This window comes from Notolepis coatsorum (genome assembly GCF_963971535.1).
Source record: "Notolepis coatsorum genome assembly, chromosome: 16".
In the NCBI taxonomy this organism is placed as follows: domain Eukaryota; kingdom Metazoa; phylum Chordata; class Actinopteri; order Aulopiformes; family Paralepididae; genus Notolepis; species Notolepis coatsorum.
In genome coordinates, this window is record NC_140180.1 from 87,161,109 (window position 1) to 87,174,658 (window position 13,550).

The window sequence follows — 13,550 nt, forward strand, 5'->3', positions numbered from 1 at the left end:
AACTTAAAGTAATGGCTTTGCTTGTCCAAATGACAATACTGACCAAATTGAGATTTTTTTTCTCTTGTCCATTTATTTTGTTTGCTTTCTAATTTAAAATACATTTTGAAACCGTCTGTACACAGTAGGCTATGTGTGCTAGCAGAGCTACCAGTCACGAGTCACGGTGCACATGAGCGGTGGTTTGTCCACCAAAAAAGCGCCAAAAGATCGAAAATAAACTAACAGAGCCAGAACTGTTCAACTCCTCTGGAGCCACAGCCAGCAGAGAAGCCGGTTTACTTTAGCTTTTAAACCAGCTGCAGCCTGAGAACTGGAGTGTGAGGGGATGTAACACTAAAGATGGCGGCAACGACAAAGAATTGCTGCAAAATAAACATACATCTGTTGTTAAAAAAAATAAAATAAATGTTTTTTTTTTCTTTTCTTTTTTTTTAATACTTATAACAATTCGATAATTATCGATATCGAGAAATAAAATAAAATTATCATATCGTTATCGCGATATGATTTTTTTCCATATCGCCCAGCCCTAATATATATATATATATATATATATAAATATAATAATAGAAATGCTCCATTACTAAGCTAAGGGTTATACAACTGCAAACTTGCTGGAATTAAATATACAGCCAAGTGGAAACAAAAAGGAGCTGGGAGGATTCTGTCTTCTTTGAGTACTCACTAGTACTGTGTATGTACTATAGAGAGAGAGAGAGAGAGAGAGAGAGAGAGAGAGAGAGAGAGAGAGAGAGAGAGAGAGAGAGAGACTGACTGACTGACTGACTGACTGACTGACTGACTGACTGACTGACTGACTGACTGACTGACTGACTGACTGACTGACTGACTGACTGACTGACTGACTGACTGACTGACTGACTGACTGACTGACTGACTGACTGACTGACTGACTGACTGACTGACTGACTGACTGACTGACTGACTGACTGACTGACTCAGAAAACTGTCTTTGTGGTTGACAGCACGTTTTGAACCCAGAACCCTTACATTTCCCTCAGGCCCTGACACCACAGTTGTTGTGACCTTTGCCCTGTGCTGACCTCCAGATGGAGCTGCGTCCCTGCAGGATGACCCCGGTGAACCGCGTGGGTCTCCGGGCGTCCACCTCCAGCCACTGGTTCTTGTCCCTGTACTGGGCGCACCACGCCCCATCATAGATGTCACCGTCCTCAACGCCAGACTGCAACATATAGACCACGGACACATGTATGTATTAATGCACATTGCACAGATATAGAAGATACGGGTGTGCTTGTGCGCACGTTCACGCAATACAAAATGCACGAGAGGATACACAGGATTCACATGCAGACACGATGGAGAGTCCTTACTGATGCTCAACACGTCTCAAACATTTCAACCCTTAAAGGAACACAGCAACTTTTTGGGAAATTAGCTTATTTGCCATCTACCCTGGAGTTAGATGGCAAATGTGATTTCATCACCTCAAAAGCCCAGTTTTTTTTTTAAACAACAGGGCTTTTGAGGTGATGAAATCACTGCGCCCAGGCAGCAGTGGTTGGGCAATTTTTTTTTCAAGTTTCTTTAATAGTTGTACAGAATACTTTTATACAAAATGCTTCTTACTGTTACGCTCCAGAGACTGTGTTAGACAAGATAAGTATGAAATAAAATAGTATAGCATGTAAAATAGAAGTAAAAATAGAAGTCACAGTGTTCAGTATAGACATATGTACAATGTTCGATGCAGAATATAAGTAACTGAGTTACCATACAATATACAATATACTATGCAATGTACTAATATACAATACTATATAGTGCAAAGCAGAAATGGGATGAGGTACAATTTAGGTACAATTTACAGTAAGGTGTACGAGTTGTAGTGCAAATCCTTTACCAATAAATATAAAGTGTGTTTAGGTGATCTAAAGTGTGGAGAGTGGGTGCTGCAGTGTGTTGTTTGTTTAAAGTGAGTGTGTGCGTGTGGATGTGTGTGCTGTGTGCATTTGATGGTTGTTGCATAGTGTTTATTGTTCGTTGAGCAGCCTGATGGCCTGGGGATAGAAGCTTCTTCTGAGTCTTTCTGTGCTCGCCATGAGACTCCGGTATCGCTTGCCTGACCGCAGCAGTTCAAAGAGGCAGTTGTTTGGGTGGCTGGAGTCCTTGATGATTCTCTTAGCCTTACCCCTGCACCGCTTGTTGTAAATGTTCTGGAGGGTGGGAAGCCCCCCTCCAATTGTGCGTTCGGCTGAACGTGTCACTCTCTGTAGTCTGCTTCGGTCTTGTGCAGTGCTATTCCCAAACCAGGAGGTGATGTTGCCAGTCAGGATGCTCTCTATTGTACATGAGTAGAAGTTCTTAAGGATCTTCTGACTGACTTGGAACTTCCTTAGGCGCCTGAGGAAGTAGAGGCGTTGTCGTGCCTTCTTCACAACACTGTCAATGTGTGTGGTCCATGTCAAGTCCTCGGATATGTGGGCTCTGAGGTACTTAAAACTGTTCACTCTCTCAACCGGTGCCCCGCCGATGCTGAGGGGGCTGTAGTCCCTGACCCCCGACCTCCTAAAGTCCACAATCATCTCCTTTGTTTTGCTGACGTTCAGGGAGAGGCTGTTCTCCTAGCACCATCCCGCCAGGACCTTGACCTCTTCCAGGTAGGCCCTCTCGTCGTTTGCAGAGATCAGGCCCACCACTACTGTGTCGTCAGCAAATTTGATGATTGTGTTGTTACTCCGCTGAGCCACACAGTCATGTGTGTACAGGGAGTAGAGGAGGGGACTCAGAACACAGCCCTGGGGGGCCCCTATCTTGAGGGTGATGGATGAGGAGGTGCAGTTGCCTGCTCTCACCACCTGGGGTCTGCCCGTCAGGAAGTCCAAGACCCACTGGCAGAGGTCATAGTTCAAGCCCAGGTCCCTGAGCTTGGCTATGAGTTTGGAGGAGACTATGGTATTGAATGCTGAGCTGTAGTCGATGAATAGCATTCTCACATAGTTCCCCTTCCTCTTGTCCAGGTGTGATGCTGCTGTGTGCAGCACATGGGCTATGGTGTCCTCCGTGGACCTGTTGGGGCGGTATGCAAATTGCAGGGGGTCCAGGTTGATGGGGAGGGAGGAGCAGATGTAGCCCTTTACTAGCTTCTCAAAGCACTTCATGGCTATGGAGGTGAGAGCTACAGGGCGGTAGTCGTTGAGGCAAGCAGGCTTGGATTTTTTAGGTACAGGGATGATAGTGAACTTCTTCAGGCAGGTGGGGATGACAGCCTGTTCTAAGGACAGGTTAAATATGTCAGTGAATACCGGGGCCAGTTGGTCGGCACAGACTTTTAGGATGCGGCCGGGGATGCCGTCCGGTCCTGCTGCCTTCCTGATATTCACTTTTTTAAAGGTCCACCTCACCTCATGCTCTGTTACCCTGAACACTGAGTCTCCATCAGCAGACCCCCCCCCCCGCGTCTCTACATTTCGTAGCTCCAGTTCTGCAGACCCCTCTCTGATTGGTTGAACTCCATTTCTGCAGACCCCTCTCTGATTGGTTGAGCGAAGCCCCTCTCTGATTGGTTGAGCGAAGCCCCTCTCTGATTGGTTGAGCGAAGCCCCTCTCTAAGGTACGCGAGGAAAAAAGATACCGCAAATGTAATGCCGCAAATATAATGAAGACGCGTCAGCAATGATGAGCGTTTTTCCTGTACTCCGCCATGTGAATCTAATCTGGATGCGTACCCTGAACTTGTGGTAGGCCTAAGACTTTCGTCTTGTTTACATCAGGGTCCCCCATTTTCAATTCATCGTCTTGTTTACATATTTATGACATACCAGATTTACAAATACAGTACTGTTTGTGATACAAAAAGAGTCCAGAAAAGAGAGGCTATACATTTGACGTAGAAACTGTACATTGGAGGAGGTTGGGTGGGTGGGGGGGACTGTACATTGCTTCTTCTAAGTGTCTATGCTTTTTGTCAGTATTTACTAGTACTTAGTTCTATTGACAGGACCTAAATAACTTATGTACATATACCGATATGCCCTACTCTGTTTACTTGTTTTATTGCACAATGTCGTTCTATTGACAGGACCTAAATAACTTATGTACATATACCGATATGCCCTACTCTGTTTACTTGTTTTATTGCACAATGTCGTTCTATTGGATTCTATTATATGTTATTACTATTGTATTATGCACATCGTTGCGGGCAAGACCACCCGCATTTCATTGTAAACTTGTATGCAAATAAACAACTTGTGACAAATAAAACTCTTGACTTGACTTGACCACCAGCCTCTCTCTCTTAAGGCATTAACTGGGTTAATTAATCTAAATGTTATATTGTAACTGTCTAGTTAGGCATTAACTGTGTTAATCTAAATGTTATATTGTAACTGTCTAGTTATTGATTGATTGATTGAATTGATTGAAAACTTTATTAACAGATTGCAGAATGGGTACAGTACAGTACAGCTCAATACATACAATTGTTAAGGGGATGCAGACCCCAGAGAAAGACTTTTGTCTTGTTTACATCAGGGTCCCCCATTTTCAATTCATCGTAACATATATGACATACAGATAGACAGTACAGTTAGGCATTAACTGTGTTAATCTAAATGTAAACAAGTTGAACGCGTCACGTGAAATAACGTTATGTGAATAAACCTATAACGTTACAATGTACAGTACAGCTGGCTGTGTTGTGAATAACGTTATGTGAATAAACCTATAACGTTACAATGTACAGTTTCTGACAGCTGGCTGTGTTGTGAAATGTGCATAACGTTATGAATAAACCGCGAAGTCACGCGAAATAACGTTATACACGAATCTGGTAGTACATTATGATAACATTACATCCGCCTTTTACCGCGTGACGAGCTAAACCAATCAGAGAGGGGCTTCGCTCAACCAATCAGAGAGGGGTCTGCAGAAATGGAGTTCAACCAATCAGAGAGGGGTCTGCAGAACTGGAGCTACGAAATGTAGAGACGCCCCCCCCCCCCCATTGCCGTGGCTTGTAGGCTGGTGTTGTTATTACCAGCCTCAAACCTCGCATAGAAAGTATTGAGATCATTTGCTAAGGAGATGTCACTGTTCAGTTTGAGGGAGGTGCCTTTGTAGTCTGTCATCATTTTGAGGCCCTGCCACATAGCTCTGGAGTCAGCCTGTTCAAACTGAAGTTCAATTTTATCCCTGTAGCACCGTTTTGCCACTATTACTGTCCTCCTTACGTTGTATCGCACCACCTTGTGGTCATTCATGTTGCCTGCCACCAGGCCGGCGTTGTATGCTGTGGTGCGCGCTTTCAGAGCTTCACGGACGGATTTGTCTACCCAGGGCTTTTGATTTGGGTAAACTTTAATTATGGTAGTGGGGATTGTTTCTTCCACCAAAGTACGAACAAAGTCCAGCACTGTCTCCGTGTATTCATTAATGTTATCTGTGTTATCACGGAACACGCTCCAGTCTGTGCATTCAAGCGCAGCCTGTAGCATCTCCTCTGACTCCACATCCCATTTCTGCACCTCTCGCGAGACTACCGGAGTGCTCTTGATTCTTTGTTTATATTTTGGTGAAAGAAAGATGGCCGCATGATCAGACTTCCCGAAGCCACTAGCAGAATGAGCCTTGTACCTTGAGCCTTGTTGAATTGCGAGTAACAGTGGTCTAAAATGTTACCGCCTCTGGTGTTACAAGTCACATGCTGATAGAAGTCCGGCAATACCTTTCTCAGATTGGCGCTATTGAAATCACCCACAACCACAATAGCAGCATCAACGTTAGCTGCTTGGAGTTTGTTTACCTCGTCGTGGAGCCTGGAGAGCGCGTCACCTATGTTGGCTTGTGGTGGAATATACACTCCGACCAGGATGATCGACGTTAACTCCCTCGGGAGGAAGAAAGGCCGACACTTGATGGATATATATTCCAGGTTGGGGGAGCAGTGGTTCGATAGCTCCTTCACGTTGGCTGGATCGCTCCAATTGTTGTTCAACATGAAGGCTATTCCACCTCCCCGTTGCTTGCCGGATTCTGCTGTTCTATCCTTGCGGTGAATGAAGAAGTGTTCGGCCGGTTGGATAGCGTGGTCTGGGACGTCCGGCGTCAACCACGTCTCGGTGAAGCAGAGAACGTTACAGTCTCTCACGTCTCTTTGGTATTGAATCCTTGCTTTGATGTCATCTAGTTTATTGTCTATTGATTGTACATTGGCTAGCAATATACTGGGTAGTGGCGTTCGGTGTCGCCTGGTTCTCAATCTGTTACGGACTCCCACTCTCCGCCCTCGACGCCTGGTCCCTTTGTTCCTTGGGTCGAGGTCTGGTCCTGATGTCCTCAAGATCTCAACAGGCCATTGCTGTGGTTCAGAGAGCTGATCCAGAGAGTAATCCAGTTGGTAAATTTCCCGTAATCCAATGTCTATGAGTGACTGACGGTCATACACATTAAGTGCACCAACAGTTGGTACAAACAAAACTCTTAAAACTATAAATATTAACAAAAGTAAGCACAGTCTCGACGGAGCGCACAGACAGGCAGCCGGACGTTGCGGCGCCATCTCTCAGGTTCAATTCAGAGTATATTTCTGCTTAGAAAACGAAAATGTAAAAAAAATATTATTTTTTATTTCTCCACGTGGTAAATACACAGGTCACATGTTTACAGGAACGTTTTGGCGTTGTATTTGGAGTGTATTTCGTGATTGTTGGGAACTAGGCTACACTGGCACACCTACTTCCAGTGAATGGCGCTAAGCTAGGCTAACGGTGCGGCTGTTCCCTAAGCCTAATGCATGCACAGAGGGTTAGTATCGACTTGTCTAACTCCAGGGTAGATGGCAAATAAGCAAATTTCCCAAAGAGTTGGCATGTTCCTTTAAAAGGGAAAATCCTCCCTAAAATAGAATCCACAGTTATGTTGTTTCTATGATACTGTACAGCTCAGTTTCAACTTGTGAACTTGTGAACTTATGAACGAGTCTCTCCTTGAGCTGAATACCATAGAGTCTCTAGTGATGATGTCATCAAGAGATTAATCCTGGAGCTGCTCTGTAGACAGTGAATAATGGAACTACAAAGTAATCTGTGATGTCTGCAACACCACTTTCTTCTACAGCCAGATTTCTTAAACTATGGGTCAGGACCCATTACGATGAGATCTCCCAGGCTCCTGAGGCCTCCGCGGTGCAGCAATCCTCACCTGGATGTTGAGCCGTCCTCGGTGGGGACCCAGACCCTTACGCTTGGAGGACGAGGCTCTCAGCTGGGCATCTTTTACCTTCAGAGACTCCAGGCCCAGAGGAGGACATTCTGAAGGAGACACGAGAGGAAACCATTATTACTGTGGGTCTTAAAAACACTAAACACACACACACACACACACACACACACACACTAAACACACACACACTACACACACACACACACACACACACACACACACACACACACACACACACACACACACTCATATTCACACACAGGTAAACTTCAACACCTCTGCACACATCCTCCACCTTGCGAGCGATTTGTTCACGATTGAGATGATTGTTAAGTCAAATGATTAAAAGCATGCGAGTTAAAAGGAGACTAGTTAGAGGAAGATAGAAGAGAGAGAGAGAGAGAGAGAGAGAGAAATGGTAAATGGTGCATTTATATAGCGCTTTTATCCAAAACGCTTTACAATTTGTTCCTCACATTCACACACCGATGGCGGAGGCAACCATGCAAGGTGGTCATCGGGAGCAATTAGGGGTGAAGTGTCTTGCTCAGAGACACTTCGACACACTGCCCAGGAGGAACGGGAATCGAACCGGGAACCTTCCGATCACGAGGCGGCCTCTCTACCTCCTGAGCCACTGTCACATACTGACAGAAAGAGACACATAGATGCCAAGCTCGCTGGTTTTACACACAGCCTGTGAGCTGCCACTAGGGGCAGATGGGCAGATGGGCAGATGGGCAGATGGGCAGAGGGGCAGATGGGCTAACCGAGTAACCATCAGTGAAACACTGTCTGAATTACTGCGTGAGTGAGTTAGTGCCATTGCAGGTCACATCTAAAGAAAAGAAAACATTTTCCATGTATTGTATTTTCTTTATATAATATTAATAATGTTATATTTATAATGTATAATGTTTGGCTTGGCACCAGAGTCATGTTTACACTGCATTATCAACATCTGACTGGCGACTGAGTCCTAAAACTGGAGATACAAGCTTTCCACAACACACCAGTAATATGAGACGAGATACAACTCATACAAGCTTTCCACAACACACCAGTAATATGAGAATAAAATAATTCGGCACATACCCCCCTTGAAAACCCTGTTACCCTTTCTGCCTTGAAGGCCTCTTGGATCTTTGCTGAACAGCTTGTGAATCCGTATGTTCTGCTCCAGAGAATAGTGGTTTAAAGGTTGTGTGGAAGTGACCTGTGGATTCCTGCCATCCCTAGAAGCGACTGAGGCTGAGCCAAAGACCTGACAACCCCGGTCAGATCACTGTAATATTTAATATGAAGTTTATCTGAACAGTCCCCAAAATTACATTTGTAATTGTAAATTATGATTTTAAAAAAGATCATGTTTGTTTGAGGATGAAAGATCCTACTGGGTTGCATGCATGGCTGATGGATGGTGTTTCTCATTGAACTATTTTAAGTTATATTTGTTCCTACAATTTGTCAAAATATAGTTCCTCACTAGGGCTGCACAATTAATCAAAGACAAATCGCAATCTCGATTCATAGACCTATGCGATCTCATTTCTAAATTATGACAATTTAAAAATATTTCATTTTACTTAAACATTTTTTTACATTTTTTTTTACTTTTTACATCACTTTTTTAAAATGATGACGACAAATAAGAATCGTGTGAGAGAATCGTGATCTCAATTCTTAGAGAGAAAAATCGTGATTCACATTTTAGCAAGAATCGTGCAGCCCTATTCCATCCTCACTGACTCTAGCGTCATTATTATTCACTTTGTAAGTGTCACACGAATTATTTGCTCCTCCTCCAATATGGGCACCGGCCACATTCAACAGGGCTGGCTAGACCACTTGCTGACTAGGCTCTTATTTGGGTTATAAAACCATGGAAGTCTCCTCCAGCTTGTGGGCCTGAGGGACTCCAGCCTAACCCCAGGCCCTACTGAGACCCTCTGTTACATACACACACACACTTCCTGCTTGGCTCAGCGCCTACCCCAATACACACACACACACACACACACACACACACCACACACACACACACACACAAACTGTCTCCATCCCTCCAACTTCCTCATATTTCAGCTGTTTCTGCAACCACCGGGGCCTCGATGGAGGTCAGTGGGTTGAGGGTGGAGGGAGGTCAGTGGGTTGGGGGAGGATGGAGGGAGGTGGGGGAGCAGTGAACATTAAAATAGCTGCTAAATCTTGGAGGTTGTATTATTATTATTATTATTATTATTATTATTATTATTATTATTATTATTATTATTATTATTATTATTATTATTATTATTGTTGTTAAGTTTATTTGGATACCCCAGTAGCTGTTACCATTGTACATTGTGTGTGTGAGAAAGAGAGAGAGGGGGGAAGGGGGGTTATGGAAAGAAAGAGAGGAAGCATGTGATTATCGAGCATGAGATTATGAAAGAGAAAAAGAAGCTAGAGAGAAAGAGAGCGATAGAGAGAGAGAGAAAGGTGGAGTGAACATGTCTTGAGCGATGTGTCCAACGTCAGATTAAATTTGCTTAATGGTTAACATGTGGAGGCTGTTATGTGAGAACAGCAGCAAACATACTGCAAAAAGGAAAGTCGTGAAACTACTGTGTTTCCCATTTACATTTATACTTTGTCATTTAGCGGACGCTTTTATCCAAAGCAACTTACAAGTTCTGTACGACAAGTCAGCAGGAAGGGTACAACTCTTTCAGCTGAGTAACAATGTTCATCAACAGTGTTGAAGGAAGCTTGGGTGCTGCCATGTTGAGTGCATTGGTTGATTGATTGATTGATTGATTGATTGATTGATTGATTGATTGATTGATTGATTGAAAACTTTATTAACAGATTGCAGAATGGGTACAATACAGTACAGATCAATACACACAATTGTTAAGGGGATGCAGACCAGAGAAAGACTTTTGTCTTGTTTACATCAGGGTCCCCCATTTTCAATTCATCAGGACATATATGACATACAGATAGACAGTACTGCTACATCTATACATTTATGACATAACAGATTTGCAAATACAGTACTGTTTGTGATACAAAAAGAGTCCAGAAAAGAGAGTATATATATTTGACGTAAAAACTGTACATTGGAGGTGGTTCGGTGGGTGGGGGGGGGGGGGGGGCAGTTTTGTACAAGCAAAACTGTACATTGGAATATTGACAACCATACTTGGTCATTTACTGTACATTGGAGGGGGTTGGGTTAGGACATTTACATGAGCCAGTTTCGAATTGCAGTCTCCCGTAGGTGTTCTTTGAGAGTGGTTTTGAAAGTGGGTAGTGATTCACATTCCTTTACAGCTTTAGGTAGGGCATTCCACATTGATGTGGCATAATTGCGAAACGTGTTTAGTCCCTTGTTTGAGCCGAATCTGGGTTTAACATGATTTGTGGAGCTCCCTCTGGTGTTGTGATCGTGGTATTCACTGACCTTTGGGAAGTATTTTGACATGTACATGGGTACCTTGGTCGTGTAGTGTATCTTGTAGACCAGGCCCATTGCAAGTTGCTGTACTCTGTCGTCTACTCTAAGCCATCCTAGGTTGTCAAAGTGGGCAAGGGTGAGGTGGGTTCTAGGAGTAAGGTCAAGCAGTAGTCTGACCAGTTTGTTTTGAGATGTTTGTAATTTTGTTTTTAGCGCCTTTGAGGTGCTTTGGTACCATGAGGTGCATAGTAGTAGACATGTTAGTAAAGTAGAAAGAGTGCATGATAGTAGAAGACAGTAAGAAGGTTAGTGTTTATTTTTTTTTGTTGACATGTGTTTTTAGTCAACGGCAAAAGATTGGTCGGGTTTCGGAGCGAGGACCGAGAATAGCTAAGCGGCTTCTCTTTGATGACCCTCCCGGAGCCGGGATAGGAGTGGGTCTGAGGCCATTGACCAGAGGTAGGCGGGAGCCGTTCCCTTCGCTGCGCAACTTTGGGAGTGTTGGGCTTCTTAAGGTGGACTTTGGGAGGGGGGGGGGGGTTCTTAGGGCTGACTTTTGGAGGACATTGCTTTTTAAGGTGGACTTTGGGAGGACTGGGCTTCTTAATTAAGATGGACTTTGGGCTTCTTCAGGACCTTGTCTCTTCGCTACCTTAATTTTTACGGTGGACCTCTGTGCTACAAAAACGCAAGTCAATCAAACAGTGGATCATATCAAAGCTGTGTGACTCACAAAGCAAGATGGTGAAGTACCTTTTAACCAGGGGAACTTAAAGATAATTCAGTCTCAAGTTGCACAGATATGTGACCAGGACTGACAATACAAATAGGATCTCCCTTAGGGTTTAAACCATAACATGAAGTGAGGGGAAACAACAAATTATCCTTTACTTACTTTTAAACAGTTTTACTAACACTAACACACTTTATGACTGCACCATACGTCACTATAAACAACAACATTTGAGTTGAAAGGTAACATTTGTGTAACTAAGAGCGTATCCTTGTAAAGTTTGGGGCTACAAACAATCTCTTCTTTCTTTTCAGTAAACATCACATTGAGCAGCTGGTCTTCATCAGTAGATAAGCATTCCCCACAGGCAGGACAGAACACCCCCCCCCCTCCCCTGGACAGTGACCCACAGACCATACAGTATACAGTATGCCTGGACCAGCACAAAGCTCTGCGGCCTGTTACTCACCGTTTCCCTTGTCTACATTTACACGTTGCACATTCCAGGACAATTTCAACATTGGATTTCTTTTCTCCAACATTTGTTAAATGGGGAAATGTTTTTATTTTTATTATTTTCTTTATTATTATTATTTTTTTTATTTTGCACATAATCTCATACATATCCAAAAACCGTAAGCTGTTTTGCACACATTAATTTAGTCTGACAGGTATTGCGGGTTTACAAGTTTGAATATGTCCTCCAGTGATGTCATCGGAGGACGCTCAAGCCTTGTGTTAATAATGACATTATGGGCATGAGGAATAGATTCAATACATCATACATCAATTCACTGAGCTGGAATTAACACAACACAAGGATACCGTGTCCTCCAATGACATCATCGGAGGACATGTTAAATTAATACTTGTGAATGTCACTGTCAAACTAAATTAATGTATGTAAAACGTTTATAGTTTCTGACATGTGTGTGACATCATGTGCAAAATAAATTAGCATTGTTTTTTTAAGTGTCCCTTTAAGGGGGGGGGGTCGTGAGTTTTTGTAAACTGTGATGATTGTTATGATAGCAAGCAAGATGATAGATGTTGTTATTAGTGGGAAACTATTTCAAAATAAAAGCCGATATCAGTGGCAGTAGTTAGCCCAAAAGGAAGTGAGCACAGGGCAACTTTTTGGGCATCATTGTCTAAAGTGTTTACTCAGCATCTTGCTGCCATGAAGAATCTGACTATACTGACCCTGTATCTATGTGTTGGCTTTTGCTGAGAGCGTTGTCTTGATATTGATCCTTCACTATGAATTGAAAATGGGGGACCCAGATGTAAACCAGATAAACGTCTTTCTCTGGTCTGCATCCCCTTAACAATTGTGTGTATTGAGTGAGCCGTACTGTATTGTACGGTACCCATTCTGCAATCTGTTAAATAAAGTTTGCATTAATTAATCCCCTAGACCCTAGTGCTATGCCTGGTAATAATGTATTGCATCGTCAAAGAACAATTGTGAAGGCCTTGCAAAGTGAACCATAACTAAGGAAAAAAATTAACAACTATTGCAGAATATTTACCGAATTCCAACGGTCCTTCCTCCTCCTCAGCCGTTTTTTCCCAAACTTTTTTTTCCACCTTCGGGTCGATTCTCTCGTTGAGGTTTTCAGTGTCAAATCGAACGGTCGGTTTGGGTGGTTTGCTCGTTGCCTTTGGTTTGGAAGTTGTCGCTTTTGGTTTGGAAGTTGTCGGCTTTGGTTTGGGAGCTGTCGCTTTTGGTTTGGGAGTTATTGTACTAGTCGTCGTTATACCAGCAGTAGTTGCAGTCGTGAACCTAGTTCTGGGTGACTTGGATGATGCATCCCTTGTTGTTTCACCTGTAGAATTGAGTCTCACGGTTCTTCTAGTAGTAATTGCATTTGAACCCACTGTAGATCTCACCGTGGTAACGTCATCTGCTGCAAGCCTTGTTGAAACAAATGCAAAATACCCGTAGAGCAAAATAATCAAAACATTGATTTGCAAAAGTCGTGCCATTGTTGTTGTCGCCCACTACTGCTGCCCCCAGAAGCTCCTCGCAAACTGATGCTGCCGCGCCGCTCTGCAGATCCGCTCCGTCTGCAGAGCATCTGGACGCGCGCCAGTAGGTTATAGTCTAGTAATAGCGCCCCACCCATCCCCTACCGCTACCACCACTACTACTAAACATTACAT

The 13,550-nt window shown here is 43.6% G+C and overlaps 1 protein-coding gene across 1 annotated transcript in view; it reads right to left on the reverse strand.

Annotated features, from left to right (window-relative positions):
- The window catches only part of cpxm1b (carboxypeptidase X (M14 family), member 1b), a 52,587-nt gene extending 39,142 nt beyond the window's left edge, over positions 1-13,445 (reverse strand). Inside the window, exons 1-3 of the mRNA XM_084331291.1 lie at positions 12,917-13,445; positions 7,189-7,298; positions 1,068-1,207 (exon numbers count right to left, since the gene is read on the reverse strand). Of these exons, the coding sequence (XP_084187417.1) occupies positions 1,068-1,207; positions 7,189-7,298; positions 12,917-13,373 (707 nt within the window). The 5' untranslated portion in view covers positions 13,374-13,445. The remainder of the gene's footprint in view (positions 1-1,067; positions 1,208-7,188; positions 7,299-12,916) is intronic.
- Positions 13,446-13,550: the final 105 nt, after the last annotated feature.